This window comes from Canis aureus, chromosome 4 (assembly GCF_053574225.1).
Source record: "Canis aureus isolate CA01 chromosome 4, VMU_Caureus_v.1.0, whole genome shotgun sequence".
Classification (NCBI taxonomy): Eukaryota; Metazoa; Chordata; class Mammalia; order Carnivora; family Canidae; genus Canis; species Canis aureus.
Window position 1 is genome coordinate 10409136 of NC_135614.1, and position 20597 is coordinate 10429732.

Consider the following 20597-nt stretch of genomic DNA (forward strand, 5'->3'; position numbering starts at 1 on the left):
TCACACAGCTGCTCAAAGGCAGAGACTCCATTGGAGCAGAGATCTGATGACATCCATCCCCCCAAACTCACGCTACCTTCCATGAGCATCTCTGCTTTTTCCATTCCTGGCAGGTGCTACACGAACCCCTGATTGACGAGGACCCTGTGTTCATTGCCACGTGCACGGAGCGGGAACTCCGAAAGAGGAAAAAACGGAAATTCAGCCTGTGGGTCAGGCAGTGTTCTTCCACTGGCTTCATTATCCAGGTGAGCCCCGGATGGGCCCAGGGAGGCCAAGGGAGGACAGTCCAAGGGACTCGGCTCGTTTGGTAACTGATGAGCTGGCTCACTCACCCTTTCCCTGAGCCTTCCCCAGAAGCTGCAGCAGGTGCAGGCCTGAGCTGCTCCCTCCTCATGAGGACACTGGGGCAGCTGGCCAGCCCTTCCTGTCCTGTCCAGCCCTTCTGGTTCAGTAACAACAGTAGACACCGATCAAGGCCCCGACCATGTTGGCCGAGGCTTTACCAAAAGAGTGGGTCCGAGAGGCAACTACCATGTCTCTTGAGGACATGCTGTGTGGTGGTCCCAAAAGGTCCCTCCCACCCCGACCTTCCAGGTCTCTGTCCCACCATAGTGTAGCGAGGAAGCCTTCTTCCTAGGCTGCCAACAGCCAGCTGGTTAAGTTAGCCTTCGTCAGGAGTCCAGCCCTCTGAGCCAGCTGGGCACCTGCTCACTGGCCCTGCTTTGCTCCAAGAGACACAGATGAGTATTTCAGAAGTGGCCACGCTCCACTGCAGGGAAAGTGTCAGTTCAGCTGCCAGGATCAGCGGGGGTGCAGAGTGCACAAAAGGAGAAGGTGGGGGCTGGCAAACAATGTGGCACTTATGTGACAGCTCCGGGCCCCAGGCTGGTTTGTCCTGCTTTCCTCGCCGGACACCTTCTCCTGACTGTCAGGCCTGCCAGCCCTGCGGTCACAGCCGACCCTGCCTCACTGCCCTGGCCTGGCTGCTGCCTCAGATCTGAGGCACAGGGGGTTTGCACTCCCTTCTCTCTGAGCCAGAGAAGAAGTTGTGAGAAGATTTGGTTGTGCACCTCCTTGCCACAGTCAAGGAAGTGCATGTGCTCCAGGCAAACATGTCTGCTAAGAAGGACCATCCCATTCTCTCCCTGCAGGCCTGTAGGACCTTCAGCTTGGGCTGGGGCCAGGAGCTCCAGCTGGACCCCAGACCTGAGTCAGCTTGAGCACAGGCTTCAGGCAGTTGCCACAGCAGACCTTTCCCAGAGCAGGATTGACCCAGGATCAATCCTGGGTCCTGAGGCCTGGGCCCCTCTGTCCCTTCACAGCCTCCACTGTCCTTTGCAGTGACACTCACTGGAGACAGCAGGGTGAGGTTCACTTTATATGAGCCTTCCTAAGGAACATTCAGTCCTCCTTTGAATAAGTACTTTCCTAGTACCTGTTCACTGCAGCATTGTGCCAGGCACTGGAAGGCAGAAACACAGTCCTGCCTTCTCAGACATCTGCCCATGTGGCTTGTGAACAGATGTTCACACGTGGGTTCTGTGTGTGTCTATACCACTTCCTTTTCACTGGAAGCACTGAGTAGCTAGAAACCATGCCCATTACCTGGCAAGGCCACAGATCTCTCCTTGGGTACAAGTTCTTCCCAACTTTGTAAAATCTGTAAAATCCCCATCTATTTTGAAACTTCCTATTGTTTGTTTGTCTAAGATTTTATTTATTTATTCATGAGAGAAACAGAGAGGCAGGGACATAGAGGGAGAAGCAGGCTCCTCACAGGGAGCCCGATGTGGGCCTTGATCTGAGGACCATAGGATCACGCCCTGAGCCAAAGGCAGATGCTCAACCACTGAGCTACCCAGGTGTCCCAGTTTTCCTTTTGTTTCTAAAACTCTGTGATTCCAGGAGGCTTTCCTGCAGCACGAGGGTCTGTATTTAGAAACCAAACTGGAGGGATCCCTGGGTGGTGCAGCGGTTTAGCACCTGCCTTTGGCCCAGGGCACGATCCTGGAGACCCGGGATCGAATCCTACATCGGGCTCCCGGTGCATGGAGCCTGCTTCTCCCTCTGCCTATGTCTCTGCGCCTCTCTCTCTCTCTCTCTCTCTGTGTGTGTGTGTGACTATCATAAATAAATAAAATAAAATAAAATAAATAAATAAATAAATAAATAAATAAATAAATAAATAAATTAGAAACCAAACTGGAGCTGGCCCGATCCAATCCAAAGTGGTTGGTCATTCCGTGGCCTGGGCAACAGCAGTGGTTACCCTTCAGCCACAGGCTCCCCCATGACAGTGTGGAGCAAGAACTTTCTCGGCTGCCCCAGTTTATCTCCTTTGTTCCTTGGTCAAGAGGAAGGGGCCTGTGGCAGGCAGCCAGGCAGGGAAGGTCACCACAGGACCTTTGTGCCTTCTTTGCAGACATTGTGTGGGGTTGTATGCCCAAGAACATGGTCTTCGTTTTAGCTTGTCAGATATATTCTTCTCCAAAGTGACTTTTCAGGAGAGAAGCCCGACTGCTGAGCCTCCAGAAGACTGTGGCCAGCCTCTGGCATGAAAGGCCCTTGGCCATTCTGGTTCTTTCTCTCTGGAGCAGTCTGCCCAGCCATCCGTTTCCAAGGTCAGCTGCATGTTTTGCTGCAGCCAGTGGGGGATGCAAGCTGATGTGATACATACATCAGAGGGGACATGTGCGTGATTCTGCTTTGGTTCATCTGCTCTGCCCATGAGAGAGTGTCCAGGCCAGATCCCCGAGGTCTGAAAACCCGTGAGCTGTGGAACTTTTCCTCATGCCACTAAGCTTCCATGGCAGTTCATTACATGTTGACCTAGACAACCCTGGGCCTACCAGCTTGGGCCTGCAGAGCTGTCCAGACTGCTCTATTCTAGTCACTTAGGCACAGACTGAGCCGATGTCTTGAAGGAACAGTGGATTTATAGGTGGGTTTCTAGAAGAAACTGCAGTCTTGCTTCGGCTTTGCCATTTCATTCTGCCAAGACTCAGCATTTGTTGGCTGGGCTGCACGCTTCTGAAGCATGGTCAGGCTGAGGATTAGCTCCACTGGAAACATTGTAGTTAAAGGCATAAGTGAGGGGAAAAACTGATCACTGTGGTGAGTGATTTCCCTGCTGGTGCCAGGAAAGGTTAGTGGGAGAGAATCAGGAGCTCAGTGCAGCCAGCCCATCCTGTCTGGGCCTTAAATGGGGTGAGTTTCTCTCCACAGGACATCTAGGTGAGGAGGGGGAGCCGACGGCTAGACAGAAATAATAATATAGGGGCACCCAGATGGCACAGCCGGTTGACTCTTGGTTTTGGCTGAGGTTGTGATCTCAAGGTTGTGGGTTGGAGACCCACGTCAGGGTCCATGCTCACAGCAGACCCCCTACCCCTCCCACTTGTGGTGCACTCACTTTCTCTCTCTCTCAAATAAATAAAATCTTTAAAATAATAAATAATAATAATAATGGTGGTTGTTTAGAAGAACTCTGGTATTTTTCGTTATTTTCTCAGGAAAGGACTGTAGGGAGGGATGTGATAGGAGGGAGGTAGAAGGAGAGATTAAATTGACTCATTCTGGAAGTTCAAGGGTTAATATCACTCGTTTCTGGGTTTCTGGGCATGCAGGAGGTAGGGGTGAAAGCTTCCAGAAGAAAGCAGCTGTGGGAGCTGCTGAGAGCCAGTGGACCCTCCTGTCAGTGTCATCCCGTGCTGTGAAGTGTCTCTGCCTTGTCTGTCCTCAGAGCTCTCTTGAGAACCTTGCTGTGGCAAGCTCTTACAGAGGCTTGCCTCAGAACACTGGCCCTGGGCTCCCACTTGGCATCTGTGGATGTCCTGCATGTCCGCTTACCTTAAACATCCGTCCAAAATGTCTGTCTTGGTGTTGTGCTACGCACCAAACGGTTGACCGTAACTCCACAAGTGGAGATGCCGGCCTGCAGCGCTCGGGCCTGCAGGACAATCCGATGGGCCCGTTCACGTGGCTCTGTGATGCCAGCTGTAGGCCCCAGGCCCTTTGTCTTTGCAGTCTGGTCAACTGTAATAAGAGGAAGGTGGGTAATGGAATAAGGAGCGTATCTTTTTTTATTGTGGCAAAATATGCATAGCTTGTAAAATTTACCGTTTGAGCCATTTTTCAATGTTCAGTGGCATGAAGTTTGTGCACAGTGTTGTGCAGCCAATACCACTGTCCATTTCTAGAATTTTTTCACTGTGTCATGCATCTGGGAGCATATGTCTTAGCTGGGGGATAATACACTATCACGTAGAAATAGTGACTTCCCCATGAGCAAAGGCACTTTGCACACACACTGCGGATACTGCTGGAGCTTGGAGGTGAGATCCCTGGCACCTTGGTTTGGTTGAGCTTTGGCACTGTCTCCAAGGTTGTCATGCTTTCCTTGGTCAGGCTTTTTTGTTTTGGGTTTTCTTTTCTTTTAGATTGATTTATTTATTTTAGAGAGTGTGCAAGCAAGCACAGGTAAAGGGAGAGGGAGAGAGAAACTTCAGCAGACTCCTTGCCAAGTTAGAAGCCCGGGGTGAGGCTTGATCTCAAGACTCTGAGATCATGACCTGAACTGAAACCAAGAGCCAGTGCTCAACCAACTGCACCACCCAGGTGCCACTCCCTCCACCCCCCGCCCCCATCACTGTCAGGTTTACCCCAGTCTCCAGCCATGGGCCTTTGGAATCCCAGTTACAGACAGTTGAGTGACCAGGATGTTGGTGTGCTTCGCAGTCCTCAGTCCCATGGCCATCTGTTCGTACTCCATGCAGGGACAGCAGTGTCAGTCACTTGTGTTGTCCTTGGGGCACTCTGTCATCAGGCAGCTCTGCAGAATGTGAGGTGCCAGAGAGTGCCTCCTCCACTTGACTCCCTTCCTGACTTGGCCTTTCTGGTTTCACCCCTCCGACATCAGCAAGGCTCCGAGATAGCGATAATTAATTTTGTTTATTGGTTTGGCTGGACCACAGGACCCAGATATTTGGTCAAATGCAATTCTTTTTTTTTTTTTTTTAAGATTTATTTATTTATTCATGATAGAGAGAGAGGCAGAGAGGCAGAGACACAGGCAGAGGGAGGAGCAGGCTCCATGCCAGGAGCCTGACGTGGGTCTCGATCCCGGGACTCCAGGATTGCTCCCTGGGCCAAAGGCAGGCGCTAAACCACTGAGCCACCCAGGGATCCCGATCAAATGCAATTCTTGATGTTTCTATGAAGGTGTTTTTTGGGGGGGATGAGATTAACAAACCCGTAGACTTTGAGTAAAGCAGGTGAGGGATGGGCCTCATCTAATCAGTTGAAGACCTTAATAGGAAAAAAACTGATGAACCTGGAAGAAGACAGAAATCTGTCAGAAAAATGCCTTTGGATTTGACCTGTAACTCTTTCCTGGGCCTCTAACCCACCAGCCTGTCCTGTTAGACTTACTGAGCCTCCATAATCATGTGAGCCAATTTCTTAAAATAAATGTCTATCCTTCCAGATAGAAGTGATTGTGTGTGTGTGTGTGTGTGTGTGTGTACACACACCTCCTGTTGGTTCTATGCAGAGGTTTTCCTGCACTCCACCTGGCTTAGAGGTAAATGTTCTTGTAGGAGAGACAGATATATTAAAAACCATTCATAAATACAGTATGACAGGTGCAGCATTAGAAATGCATGTACAGTGTTATGAGGCCACAGGAGGGCACCTGGGGCTAAGAAAGGCTCCCCAAGACGTGCCGAATAGGGCATGTGGTGCACCCCTGCAGAAAGCGTCTGTGGCAGCAGGCACTGAAACGGGAGCTAGCATCTCCCTCCCCACTCTCCTGGGCGCACCCACTGAGCCTGGTATAATCCTTTAAGCAGTACACAAGGGAAAAACCAAAGCTCCCAGAGAGTAAGTCATTTATCCAAGACTCATGGCTGAGAGGCCGTGGAGCAGAAGCAGTGGCCAAAGGGCTGGCAGGCTCCTTGTCCTGTGGTCTGTGTGTAGCCTGCGTCCCGCTCCCTGGGGCCCTCTCAGGAAGGGAGGAAGAAATAACCACGCAGCTCGGGGTGTTCTCTCTGACTTGGACATGTACGTGGAAAGTATTTCTGTGACTCACCTTTCAAATGTCCATTTAAGAAGAATCGGGGATCGTGGCATATTTATATCTGCAGTAGAAAATCCTCAAGGCTAATGGAGGCCTATTTATCCCTCCGTGCCCACACCCTGCCATGGACTCCCAGCAGTCTCCCAACAGTCTCATGGAAGATCTTGAGGCTTTGGACTTTTTGACCCCAGGCTCTCATAGCGGTGGAATAAGCAGGCAGGGAGTCATATTAAGTGAGGCTCTGAAAATTCTGAGATGTAGTCACTTCTTGGGTTCTAAATGCTCTGTACCCTGTGAGACCACAGCTCATGCCTTCTTTTGGTAGAACCACTGCCGTTTGTAGATTAGAGGCTTATGGTGTGCTCAAGAGCATATACTGTGTCCTGTGTCCCAGGTCTGCCAAGAACTGTCTCCAGCCCCAACATACTCTCTAGCTCATGCCATTTGCAGAGGGCCTCTGAGAAAGGGGGCCAGCCAAGGGGACCGGATCCACCTCTGCCTTTTGTGGTCTCCCTTGTCAGCTGGAGAAGACTGAAAGGAGAGATTTATACTGAAGATGTGACTTCCACTTTCTGGGGAAAGTCCTGTTGTTGACAGGTTGGGATTCCTTAGTCTGAGACATTAACTTTGCTCATTTTGGAAGCCTTGTGATATTTCTGTGGGGTCAGAGAGAGACTGTCTCTATAGAGACTTACTGTTCTGCCTCTACTATGTCAGAAAGATTGAGAATCTTTGAGAAAAATGGCCAGCAGTTCAGTTGATGTTATATTGACCCATGGTGACCATAGAGCCCTGAGATTCTTTGGGGGGTGGAGGGAGGGTCTGCTAATTAAAAAAAATATATCCTAACCTAGTCAAGGAGCAGATCTCTCCTATTTGAATGTGTTGAACTAGGCCACCTGCCTCTATAGTGTGAGACCTGCGGTTCCCAGCGAGGAGTGTTGGCAGGCGGGAGAGCCCCAAGGAGGGCTTGGTTTCCTGCTCAGTGAACTGACCTTCACTTGGAGGTGGTTGGGCTTCGGGAACCAGAATTCAGGATGGAAACTCCCCAGCCAAAAGGACCCCCGGCTCCCACCCCCTGCACATCGCTCAGTGTGTCCAGGCAGAGCCCAGGTGTGCATCTGTGAGGGGTTCTGTAAATGGGGTCCCTGCACCCCATGTTTTTGGGGGAGGACCTGATCTAAAAGCACCTCACTTCCTTTCAGCCTGACCTGTGGATTCACGACAGCTTTGTCTGGGGTTCAGAACAGGGAGATTGGCATCGGTGGAGAGCCTGCTATGTGCCAGGCTCCATGCTTGGGCATTTCCCATGCGTTACTCGTTTTCTCCTCACTGCAGTGTTAGGATGGAGGCAATGCTCCTGCCCTTTCCACTGCGAGGACCTGAGGCACAGAGAGGGGAGCCGCCTGGCCAGAGTGCCAGCCGTAAAGTGACATGACAGAGCTGGGATGAAATGCAGCCTTTCTCACCCTACAGCCCACCCTCCTAACCACCGGGCTGTGTGAGCAAATTTTCCTCACTGTAGACAAACCACGTATCCATTTCTTACCCATCATGGTTGGTGTTTGATTGATGTTTTAGCACCAGTTGTCACAGTCTCCCTTATCTGAGACCTACTTTTTATGTTGGAAAGAACTTGAGGAATTGGCACTGGTGTTTGTCCTTATTTGATTTTTAATCTTTTTTAAATTCTAAGTGAATGAAATCTTTTGCTCCTGACCTAGAACTAACTGGATTAGCTTGAAATGTGAGGATCAGAGTGGGATTAATTAACTAGAGTGGATTTTGCTTATGGAGTCAAAACCTGGGCAGGACGGGGGGCCTTCGTCCATCTGTTTAATTGTACATGGTGGGGACGCAGGCATCCATCCTGGTATGTTGGATGTGGTTATGTCACAGGATAGAGTTGGCTGGGGTACAAGACATCTGTCACATCATCTCTGAGTGTCTTGGAACAAGTAGCTGAGAACTAATTCTGTCCACAGTCTGTAGAGTGGAAGTGTCCAGCCCTCCTTACCACGGAGGGATTCAGAGGGGACAGTAAAGTATTAAGTGAGTCAGGCACCAACTGGACCAGATGGAACCCTGGCCTTCTCCCCAGGGAACTAAGAATCTACAACGGCTGTGATGCGAGTGGATGCCAAGAGCCCGCAGAATGCTGCCACCCATCCCGCTGCCGCGCCTCACCAAGATCGGAACTTTGGAATGAAAAAAAACAAGGTTCTTGCCAGGGTCAGTCCTGCTGAAGGTTTAGCTAGAGATGAGAAGAGCCATGGCACATGAGCCTGCCCTGGCCATGGGCAAGGTAAGAGGCAACGTGAGAGAAGATTGGTGGCAGGAGTCGGCATGGCGATGAGATGGTGGTTTGCAGACTTTGCTGGAAAATAATTGGGTTCATAAGCCAAGGATGGCATAAAGCAGTGGTGTCCAGAACTTTCCATTACCACTAGCCCATGTGACTGCTAAGTGTTGAAATATAACTGGTATGACTGACGATTTGAATTTTTCATTTTACTTAATTTTGATTAAATTAAAACAGCCACATGTGTGTCTAGAGGCTACAGCCTAGACATAGAGCTTTGCTATTAAAAGAAAATCACCTTTACATGCACAGGTGTCACAGACAATGGCCTTGTGAGGTACATAGAGTATAATGATCCTTGCAAATGAGGAAACCACAGCCCAGAGCAATTAAGTAACTTGCCCCAAATCTCACTGGCTAGTGAACAGCAGAGCCCACGCGCACCAAGCCCAGCACAATGTGATGCCTTCACCATCTCCTTGTGGCATACTCCGTTCCTCTTGTGGCAGGTGAACGTTGCTTACACATTACAGCTCTCACAAGTGGCCGCCCCTGAGACGCCCTAGCAGACAGCCTCCCACATCACCATGGGCTCACCTGCCTAATTTCAGGGAGCTCAGATCCTGCACTCCCGCATTGCTTTCCCACTGCGAGGATGCCACCGTCCACTTGCTTCCTGCACTGTCCACCTGCTTCGAGTTGAGGATCACAGGTCCTGATGATGAGTGACTTCCCCGTCCCCAGAGGTGCCCTGCTCAGACGGGCACAACAGAAACAGGGAAATTAAAAAAAAGAGAAAAAAAGAAACAGGGAAATTCTCTGTTCCATTCTGCTCTGAAAGAGAAGTAGGTCCAGTGGTCTAGACCTGCATCTCTGAACCTGATTTTCCTCGAGACAGGAAGAGTGCCAAAACCCTAGTGACAGCTTGAGACAGCTTTGTCGGTGCATTTTTTTTTTTTTAAGATTTTATTTATTTGTTCATGAGAGACACACAGAGAGAGAGGCAGAGACACAGGCAGACAGAGAAGCAGGCTCCATGCAGGGAGCCTGACGTGGGAGTTGATCCCGGGACTCCAGGATCATGCCCTGGGCCAAAGGCAGTCGCTAAACTGCTGAGCCACCCAGGGATCCCCTGTCGGTGCATTTAAAGAGTTCTTCATCTGGCCGTTACTGCAGCTGTCACCAATGTTCTTTCCAGAAGGTGGGTGGGGCGGGGCAGGTGAGCTAGGTCCCACCTCTCCAGGTCTTGGGAGCATTGCAGAAATGGGCTTTAATAGTCGTGTGTTGCCTAGGTCCCCCCAAGGATTACTATTATAATCTGTATTTCCTAAGATACGTTCTGTTGTCATGTCAGTATAAAATATGCAACATGGGGCACCTGGGGGGCTCAGTGGTTGAGGGTCTGCCATTGGCTCAGGTCATGATTCCAGAGTCCTGGGATCAAGTCCCATATCGGGCTCCCCGCAGGGAGCCTGCTTCTCCCTCTCTGCTTGTGTCTCTGCCTCTCTCTGTGTCTCTCATGAATAAATAAATAAGAAATCTTTAAGCAAAAAATATGCAACATTAATTGTAATGTTCTGGGGCAAAGTGTAATGCTGTATATTAATTTTCCTTCCTATTCTTCCAAATCTACATATTTAAAAGTTAATAAATCATAGGAGCAAGAAAAACTTTTTTTAAGGAAAAGTGTAAAGCTTGGCAATGAAAAGATACATTTTTCTGCCCTACAGACACTTGTCAGACAAGCTTGTGGCTCAGATAGTAAAGTTTTCTGCAGCAAATTCCATATTCCCCAGGGGTGGATGATGCCCTGTGGGACTGTTTTAGTGCAAGGATGCTCTCTCTAGATATGTGTAAGGTGAGACAGGACTTTTTGGAAGGCACACCAGCCAGCAATTACACATCTAAGGGAAGGGTGTTTCCTTCAGCACTGTCTTCCTGAGGCTCTTACAGAGCACTCGGCACAGAGTGTGAGCGGCACAGAGTGTGAGCGTGTGTGTGAATGTCCAGCAATGCTGCCTTTCTCGGATTACTGATCCCTAGGGCAGGCTTTCAAAATTCGTTTGTGTGTCTGCTGTAGTTATAGCAATGGTGGAGTTGGGATAAGATTCTATTGGAGGCTATGATTTTTTCATAGATTTATAGATTTATTCATTTAGCTAAGGGGTACAAATTGACATCTTTGACCAGCTGAACTAATTCAGTCAAAGCCAACCCAGACCAGTGGGATATTAGACCAAGGCGACCATCAGCACCTGTCAGGCTGAGCCCTCCTTGGCCAGGTTCTGACTGCCCGGCTAACAGTTCCTCCTAAATTGTGCCCCTTGTTGTGGACTTTTTTTTTTTTTTTTTTTGATGTTGTGGACTCTTGAAGTAATTTTTTATGTTACTTATTTAAATGTAGATCCTATTTTATATTCACTTTAAAAATAAACTCACACCAGAGGGGAGGGGGCTGGGGGGATAGGAGAAATAGGTGAGGGGGATTAAAAGATACAAACCTGAGACGCCTGGGTGGCTCAGTGGTTGAGCATCTGCCTTCAGCGCAGGGCATGATCCCGGGGTCCTGGAATCGAGTCCCACATCGGGCTCCCTGCAGGGAGCCTGCTTCTCCCTCTGCCTGTGTCTCTCTTCCTCTCTCTCTCTGTCTCTCATGAATAAATAAAATCTTTTTAAAAATAAAAAATAAAGGGTATAAACTTCCAGTTATAAAATAAATCATGGGGATGAAAAAAGTACAGCATAGGGAATATAGTTAGAAATATTACAATAACTTTTTGTGGTGACAGATGGTGACTACACCATCTTGTTGGGATGATTATTACACCTGAAACTAATATATTATATATAGTATGTTACATATAATATTATAGTAGTATTATATGTTAGTTGTACTTTAAATATCTTAAGAAATTGCATATAGCAAAAGAGTAAAATAAACTCATTATTTTATAGCAACAAGTGCCCCAAATTTGGACCGCCCTTGGACTTTGATGACTGTCACTTGTGGCCTCGGTCTTCCTCCAGATTTCCTAATAAGAATGTGAAGACCTTTGATTCCATACCTCTCCCCCACTCCTGTGCTGGAATGACCCAAGTGCCTTCTCCTTGGGAGGAGACTGGACAAAATGTGGGGAAACGCCAGTGCCCAGACAGGCCCATGTGCACACACAGACTCAGCAACTCCAGGGTGGCTCCGTAAGGACTGCATGTCACTGGCTTGGAGGGAACCATATATCCCCCAGGAGAGTGAGAGGCTGGCCCCTCCTGAGAGTGATCATCCTCTGCACACGTGTTCCCAACACAGCATCTCTTAACAGCCACTTACATAGATCGGGGTTGTCTTGGGAAAGAAATACTGCAAGTTCCAAATGTACCTGTGCTGGAGTACTCCTGATAAGGAAGTTCATTTGTAATTACGTTTAGTCATTTTGTGATGAAATTGTATTATGTTTAGCATCTGAAAGCAAACATTTCAAAACATCTGTAATTCCAATGTAGAGAGATAGCTACTTGAGGAATAGAGTCAACATATCTATCTATATAAACACACACACACACACACACACACACACCATTTTATAATCCAGTTATTTTGGGATCCCTGGATGGCTCAGCGGTTTAGTGCCTGCCTTCGGCCTAGGGTATGATCCTGGAGTCCCGGGATTGAGTCCCACATTGGGCTCTGCATGCATTAGCATGGATGGAGCCTGCTTCTCCCTCTGCCTGTATACCTGTCTCTCATAAATAAATAAAATCTTTAAAAAATATGTATATATATATATATAATCCAGTTATTGCACTTAGGATATTGTGAACCTTTTACTATATTCTTAAATAATTTTTCTAGATCATGATCTTTTAAAAAATTGCACTACTTAAAAGTAGGTAGGTATGATGGAATTTTAATCAGCCTCCTTTTCATGTGAGGTAATTAGGTTGCTGCTATATATATATATATATATATTTTTTTTTTTTTTTAAGATTTATTTGAAAGAGAGTGAGAGAACACAGGGAGGGGCAGAGAGAGGAGAAAAGCAGAGTCTGCCAAGTGCGGACCCTGATACGGGGTTGTCTCATGACCCTGAGATCATGACCTGAGCCAAAATCAAAAGTCGGACGCCTAACCAGCTGAGCCACCCAGGAGCCCCAGGTGGTTGTTAATTTTTTTGCCATTATAAAAGAACTTCTGAGATACATGGTTATATAAATATGAGGTCTTAAGTGCATTTCTGATTGTTCCCTTAGGTTTAATCCCTAAAAGTGGAATTCATCAGTGCAATAGCATACACGTGTTTAAGATTTCCATCATGCTACAGAATTGCCCTATAGAAAGCACCGTACCAGGGCAGCCCCTGTGGCACAGCAGTTTAGCGCCACCTGCAGCCCAGGGTGTGATCCTGGAGACCCAGGATCGAGTCCCACATCAGGCTTTTTGCATGGAACCTGCTTCTCCCTCTGCCTGTGTCTCTGTCTCTCTCTCTGTCTCTCTCATGAATAAATAAATAAAATATTAAACAAAAAAAAAAGGACCATACCAGCTTACTACTTTCACCAATATGGGAGGTTGGGGTGGAGGGAAGATGGTGTTGCTGTTGGTCCACACACATTGTACATTGAAAACAGTCTGTTTTCCGAGTAACAAGCTGACATCATCACCAGCACTCCACCTATCAGCTATGGTGTTAGAATTCTTCAGATCCATAGAAATGCTGTTGTTGAAGCGATATGCAGGCAGTAGGCACGGCTCTAGGACGCTCACAAGGTTCCTGCCCCTGGTATGCACACACCTTCTCCCACTTACTCACTCAAACACGAATCCAGGCATTGCCGCAAAGGAATTTTGATTTCGTGGGTAAAATTATGGTCCTAAATCCATTGATCTTAGAAAGGAAATTTTCCTGGGTGGGTCTGACATAATTAGGCGAGCCTTTAAAAGGAACAGGCCCTTCATGGCAAAGAGACTATAGAAGGGAGGGATTCAACCTGAGGGAGGGTTTCCACTTCAGACTTTGGAGGTGGAGGGGCCATACTATAAGGGACGCAGGTGGCCTCTTGGAGCTGAGGACAGTCCCTGCCCAGTCCTGCAGCCAGAAGGGAACAACTTGAATGAGCCCGAAAGGATCCCGAGCGCCAGCTGACACATGGCCTGCCGACACTTTGCAGCCTTGGGAAACTCACCCATGCCGTTTCTGCACTTCCAGCCACAGTACTGGAAGCCAATAAATGGGTCTTGTTTAACCCACTAAGCTCGTGGTGACTGACATGCAGCAAAAACAGATCTGAGTTTGATTTAAGATTTTATTTATTCATGAGAGACACAGATAGAGGCAGAGATATAGGCAGAGGGTAACCTGATGCAGTACTCGATCCTGGGACCCTGGGATCACTACCTGAGCCAAAAGCAGACACTCAACCACTGAGCCACCTAGGTACCCCACATCTAGGGTTTTTTCAGCCAGATTGTGTGACTTTCTGGATCATTTACACATTTTACTCTTTACCTCTCTCTTCACATTCTCTTCCTACCTCCCTGACCCTTCCTTTCCATATTTCCCTGGGAGTTCCTTGTCTGGCCACGCTCCAGATGCTGGTGACCCCCAGGAATCCATCTCAGCCACTCTGGGGATTGCACTGCACCTGTGTACAGTTGACTGTTACCCAGGTGTCCTCATCCCTGACCTCTGCCGACATAGGTCTTCCTCTGTGGCTTCTGCTTGCATGTCTCTCAGGCACCCTAGACTCAGCCTGGCCCCAGCTGGATTTGTGTCTTCTCCACACCACCCCCTCCCAGTACCACCTCCTCACTGCCTTTTCTTGTCCCTCTTTCCAAATTAGAACCCGTTTCTTGCCTTACTGCCTGAATCTGACCTCTCCCTTAAAAGTAGGAACAGTGTTGAAAACCAACTTCACTTTCAGGGAAATTGTGAAAACGATTTTGTTTCCTTTAAATCAGAAGAGAAGAAAACCAAACACTTTTCAAGTTGAAGAAAGTGCTTTAATATATCATGTTAATGTATTTGTCTTTATGACAGTGCAGTTGGTAGAATGCAATTTAAGAGGGGTCCACAGAAGCAGACGACCCATGAGAGTCCCACATAGCCCTGACCCCACCTAGTTTCTAGGGATGTGGACATTTGTACTGATGGTGGCATGCGTCACCTTACCTGCGGCCCTGAAAGTGGGGTAGGTGCTTTTTGAGGTGATCTCAATGGATGGAGCTTTGGTTCCTGGGAAGGGTTGCAAATCGCTGGTGATTGGGAGCTGCTGTGTTGGCCATGTCTGCCCTGGCAGGGGTCGTCTGAGCTGGGAAGTTCTCTCTTGCCTTCAGCTACTTGCCTCTGTGCTTCGGTACTTGTCTCACAATGAATAGAAGTGGCCAGTTCCTCCAGCAGGTGTGAGGGATTCTCTGTCCCCCGGCCAGGCACTCTAGTTCCATTCTGAGTGTCACCCCAGGGGGACTGTGACAGGTCCATGCAGCCCCTGCGTGCCACCCCATGGCCCACCCCACCGATGTGCGCACTTCCAGAGAGCAAAGGGAGAGCACGTTGGTCAGAGCAACTGAATCTAGTCTGGGAATCAAAGAGATGACATTTTGAAGGTGCGTCATGCTTTGAAGCCTGTTAGCCAGGAACCCAGGCAATCCACCTTCCAGAGGGCTAACTTTAGTGCTGAAAATGCATAGATGAGTCTTTGGCTCACGCAGTGCTCCAGCCAGGAAGCCACTCTGGCAAGAACCTGTTAGAAACATGTGATCCTCTCTAGGCTATTATAAGATCCAGGAGAGAGTCAGTGTTTTCTGAACCCTTTGCTGTCAGAACTGCAGCAGGGCAGTGTTGTTCTGACATAGGATCAGACCTGCTCACGCCAGTCTCATCCCATCACGAATAGAGGGCTGCACGCTGGGGATCCCTGGGTGGCTCAGCAGTTTAGCACCTGCCTTTGGCCCGGGGAGTGATCCTGGAGTCCCAGGATTGAGTCCCACATTGGGCTCCCTGCGTGGAGCCTGCTTCTCCCTCTGCCTGTGTCTCTGCCTGTCTGTCTGTCTGTCTCTCTCACTCTGTCTCTGTCTCTGATGAATAAATAAATAAATCTTTAAAAAAAAAAAAAAGAGGGCTGCACGCTTTTCAGGAGAGGGCCTTGCCTACTGTGCAGCTTTGTTGGGGCATCTGAGGTTGGCGTGTGTGCAGCTCTGTTCTCTCTGATGCCAACATGTTTCCCCTGCATCTGAAGCTCAGACCCAGCTAAACACTAAAGTGCGTTGAGGAACTCTCAGAATCCTAGCATTGACAGGGACTTTGGTGGCTGTTGAGCCCTCATTAGCTGTGCAGACCTTCAACCTGGCCTTGCATCTCTCTGAGCCACCCATTCAGTTGTGGGTAGTGCTGAGGGCTAGTGGGGGTTCTGATGCTTGAACGCAGTGTTTCTAGCCATTTGTATGTAGTCACTATGCTTCTGCCTTAGGAAGATCTTAATGATCATTTTACAAGACACCTCTCTTGCCAAAAGAAGAGGTTCTTGGACTCCTTCCATGCTCCTTCCCCAGGCTTAGTGCCACTCCCTCTGTTAGGGGCCAAATTGTGCCCCTTAAATTCTTGTGTTTTAGTCTTAACCTCCAGTACTACAGGATAGGGCCTTTAAAGAGATAATTAAGGTTAAAAAGATGTCATTGGGGTCAGCCCTAATCTAACATGACTGGTGTCCTTCCAAGAAGAGGAGATTAGGACACAGACACACACACAGGGACAGCCATCTATAGGTCAAGGAGAGAGGCCTCAGGGGAAACCAGCCCTGGCAGCATCTTGATCTCAGACTTCCAGCCTCCAGAACTGGGAGCAAGTACCTTTCTGTTTGTGATGGCCACCCAGCAGACTGCTCCACCAACCCAGCACACCTCTCCTTGTGCCTTGTAAAGAGTAGCATCCAGAAGAACTGATCATGGTTTGGCCAAAGAAGCATAACATGGTCACCACTCAGATTATTATTATTTTTTAAAGGTTTCATTTATTTATTTATTTGACAGAGAGAGAGAGAACAAGCACATAGAGGGAGAAACCGGGTTCCTACCAAGCAGGGAGCCCGATGTGTGGCTCGATCCCAGGACCCCAGGATCAAGATCTGAGCCAGAGGCAGACGCCCAACCAACTGAGCCACCCAGGTGTCCTACCACCCATATTATTAACAAGCCAGGATCCTATTAACTTGGCTGGTCGTGGCATCCAGTGACCATCTCCAAAGGCTTTCATGTTTGTTTTCTAGAACTATTCTTGCTCAATCCCATTTCTTGCATCTTATACCAGACGCAGTTACTTTTTGAACTTGGTTGTGGGATTTTACATGTGGTCCTGTTAAATTTTGCCTGCTTTGGGCTGAGTGTGCCAGTGACTGCCCCCATACCTCAGGGAAGACTTTGGAAACCACCTGGGGTGTCATCAAGGTTTGGGGCCTGAGGGGTTCCCACAACACACACCCCATTCCCCGGTGAGAACCCGGGGTTTGGATGGAGGATTTCCTTTTGAATGACACATGGGACAAAACTAACTGTCTCTAAGGTGGATATCAGGCTGCACAGTGCCCAGCATGGGTACGATGGGGTTTCAGGTAGGTATGAATCTCAGCCTTAGGTGCGAAACCCATGGTAGTGGCCACAAGAATTGGGCTTTGCTGAAGGAGAGAAGACAGGTTCTGAGAAATGTCCTGGCTCAGCCAAAATCACGTGTGATGTGTGACACAGGCAAAGCTTGGCTTCTCTATCCCTGTCAAAGAGATTTCTTCTGAGAATTGAGGTGAGAAAGGTACAGAGATCCCAAAATGAAATGGAGTCCTGCCACGTTATGTAAAAGATGTTCTATATCATTAAGCCATTGCCTGCCAGGCTGCAAGAAAGTAGGGTCCTCCCTGAGGACATCTCAGGTGAGTGTTTGGGACAGGATTAGCCCTCAGAAGATGAGCTGCTTTTGGAATTAGACCCATTCACCGATTCTTCATCTGCCTCAGGAACATCAGACACGGTATTTAGCATGTGATTGAAGTAATCTGACCAAGGACGGATATTGTGGACAGGCCTGGGTCCTCTCCGGGGCCATGTTGGTTTTTCACAGCAGAGCATCATTGGCTGTCTGCATGGACAGGCCTGCAGTTCTGTGTCTCAGAGGACAGTCAGGGGTAGCCTCATGGCCGACCCAGTGTCTGTTGTCCCTGGGGCATCTGACAGGCACAGGCGAGCACTATTAGCTTGCGACATGCTGCCGTAAAGGCACCTAAAACATTCCACAAGAAGAACTCCAATCCCTTAAGGAGAACAGTAGTTAGTACCCATATGACAAATTCTTCACGACTTGGTCAGTCATTGGGTGGACCGGACTCTTCTCAAATCCATTCCCATTTCCGGTGATTTCCCTTTTGGTGATGTTCCTGGAAGGTGTTCCTGGGACAAAGAGTGTAAAACTTGCTTGCTAATCCCAGTACAACCTCTTTGCTGGTCCTAGCAACTCAGGGGAGTTTTGAATCCCTGCTCCTGACTTCTCTTCTGCCTGTATGGTGGCTACTCTGAATAATAAAGGGCAACAGTAAATACAGATGCACTTTGTGTGTTAGAAAGCTGTGTTCAGGGGTGTCTGGGTGGCTCAGTCGGTTAAATGCCCAACTCTTGGTTTCAGTTCAGGTCATGATCTCGGAGTCATGGGATCGAGCCCCATGTCAGGCTCTGTGCTGAGCTTATAGCCTGGTTAAGATTCTCTCCCTCTGCTCCTCCCACTCCCATCCCCCCAAAAACCAACAACTGTATTCAAATGGAAAGGACATGGACAAGCTTACAGGTGAGGTGGCCTTAAACTTTTATTTAATGTAAATTAAAGCTCCAGACTGGGGGATGTGTTTGCGTTGACCTTAGCTGCCAGATTCGCTACTTGTAATAGTTTGACCCTTTTCTTCTCTACCTTGACGTTTCTAAACCGAAAAGTTCTGCCAAGCCACCAGCTGCCTGGGCTCCATGGTGGCCTTGGGAGTTCCCCATGGCCTCTACAGGCTGAGGAGGCAATGGGGTGGGAGGGCTGCAGAACCAGCAGCTCATGGGAGAGGTGGCTTTTGCACCCAGTATTGGCCCAGCGAGGGCAGCCTGTGCTTTCTGAAACCTCGGGCCCCAGCCTGACATTCCATGAGCTCATGTGATTCCTTTGTATTTCTGTTCAAGATTTATGTCCACCTGAAGGAAGGCGGGGGTCCTGATGGGCTAGATGCACTGAAGAATAAGCCTCAGCTCCACAGCATGGTGGCCCGAAGCCTGTGCCGGAACGCAGCTGGCAAGAACTACATCATCTTCACGGGGCCCAGCATTACCAGCCTGACCTTGTTTGAGGAGCTGGAAAAGCAAGGTTTGTTGTGTGGTGAGCCGGTCCTGAGTGTGGCCCCTGCCCCCTGGAGAAGTTGATGGCAGGGGAGCCTGGGGGGTGCAGGTGCGTCGCAACCAGCACACACTATAGGCTGCTTGGCCAGGGGGGAACATGATGGTTTCACCCTGCCACATGCCTGGACCCTGCTGGGCACTGGAGATCAGAAGGGACACCTGCCACCGGCTTGAGCTCTGGGGGGCATGCGTGGCATGTTGGCGCAAAGCTCTACCCAGGGCACGGTTGAGAGACCATGGCCATTGAAGGGGCCTTCTAGTGGCTAAGTCCATTCGGGCTGTTCTAACAAAATACCATAGCCTGGGCAGCTTATAATCAGCAGCAGACATTTATTCCTCAGAGCTCTGGAGGCTGGGAGTCAAGATCAGGGCGCCAGGTAGGTCAGGTGAGGGCCTCTTCCAGGTTGCAGACCTGAAATGCCAGAAGCTACAGGGAGCTCTCTGGGGTCCCTGTCCATAAGGGCTCTGCTCCCATTCATGAGGGCTCCACCCTTATGACCCAGGCCCCTCCCAGAGGCCCCACCTCCTCATCCCATGGTCTTGGGCATTAGGCTTTCAGCAGAGGAATTTGAGGGGAACACAGACATTTGCTCTGTAGCACCTAGACACTCCTCCTGCTAAGGCTCTGAAGTCTTCAGACCTATAATGTGACCTCTCCAGTTGACATGGATGTCACGGAGAATTACGTAGATGAATACAGGCTGCAGTGCAGCGGGCCTCAGAAAATTCTTAGTATCCCTTGGTGCTGAGGTGCTTTGTTCATCAGTTGAAAGATTGGGAAGCCTGGCTAAGACAGAAATGGGGGCTCTAGAAGATGTGGACTGAGTCAGGGAGCCCGAGAGCAAGCTGCATATCCTTTGCTTTGTCCTACATTTTGGGGATTTATATCTTGTCCACTCGGGAGAAACATAAAAAGCTTCTGGTCTGCTATGTCAGCCACTGGAATTGCAGACCTATTGCTTAGCAACGGATCAGACATCTGGCCTTAAAACAGAATCCTCTCAAGTAATGGGGAGCCAAGGGCTTCTGACCTTGACCTCAGCCACAGTGATGAGGAAGCAGCCCCTGGACTCTGTGCTCTGCTGGCTCTGCTGTGTCTTACTCATCTGCAAGGTCCAGTGCCCCATTGGGCTTGGTGTTTAATTGTGGGGAGAACTCAGGGTGGAGAGAGAACACTATATGAAGAGGGGCTGTAGAAGTCAAGTTGGAAAAAAATTGGCGCTAATGTGTGTTAACCAGCCACTTTGGGAGAATGATGGGTTCCCATGTTAGGGGGTGTGGTGAGAGCCAGGGCTCCCTTCCCCACTCGCCTGCTCATTCAAGTCCCGGTGTGGGTGCAGAGCCATGGTTCTCAATTGTCCCTACGCTGTTTGCACCAGCCCCTAGGGACTCTGGCTGCGCTGGTGTGGGCTGATGCCCCCCAGGGGATTCCCATGGGCAGCCAGGATTGAGGAAGGGCATCGTAGCGGAGAGTCTGGCTCTCCCTCCGTGGGTGTACAGAGACTACTTTGTAAGACATCCAGAAAAGACATTTATATAAGAAGTGCTGTTTTCATGAAGGGGCAGATTCATGAAGTTTGGATGCTATTTGAATTTTCTTTTTCCCCCTTATAAAAATGTACCTGCTGAGGTACATTGATGGCTGAGCCCTGGGTGGATGACTTAAAACATACTTTACCTTGTTCGCCTAATCCTCTCCACTGTTTTAAAAATAGTTTCTTTTTTTTTTTTAAGATTTATTTATTTATTTATTTATGATAGACATAGAGAGAAAGAGAGGCAGAGATATAGGAGGAGGGAGAAGCAGGCTC

The 20597-nt window shown here is 48.9% G+C and overlaps 1 protein-coding gene across 2 annotated transcripts in view; it reads left to right on the forward strand.

Annotated features, from left to right (window-relative positions):
* PGBD5 (piggyBac transposable element derived 5) overlaps positions 1-20597 on the forward strand; it is a 107090-nt gene that overhangs the window by 76223 nt on the left and 10270 nt on the right. For both annotated transcript variants that reach the window (XM_077894544.1, XM_077894545.1), the window contains exons 3-4: positions 114-248; positions 18574-18754. In XM_077894544.1, coding sequence (XP_077750670.1) covers positions 114-248; positions 18574-18754 — 316 coding nt within the window. The remainder of the gene's footprint in view (positions 1-113; positions 249-18573; positions 18755-20597) is intronic.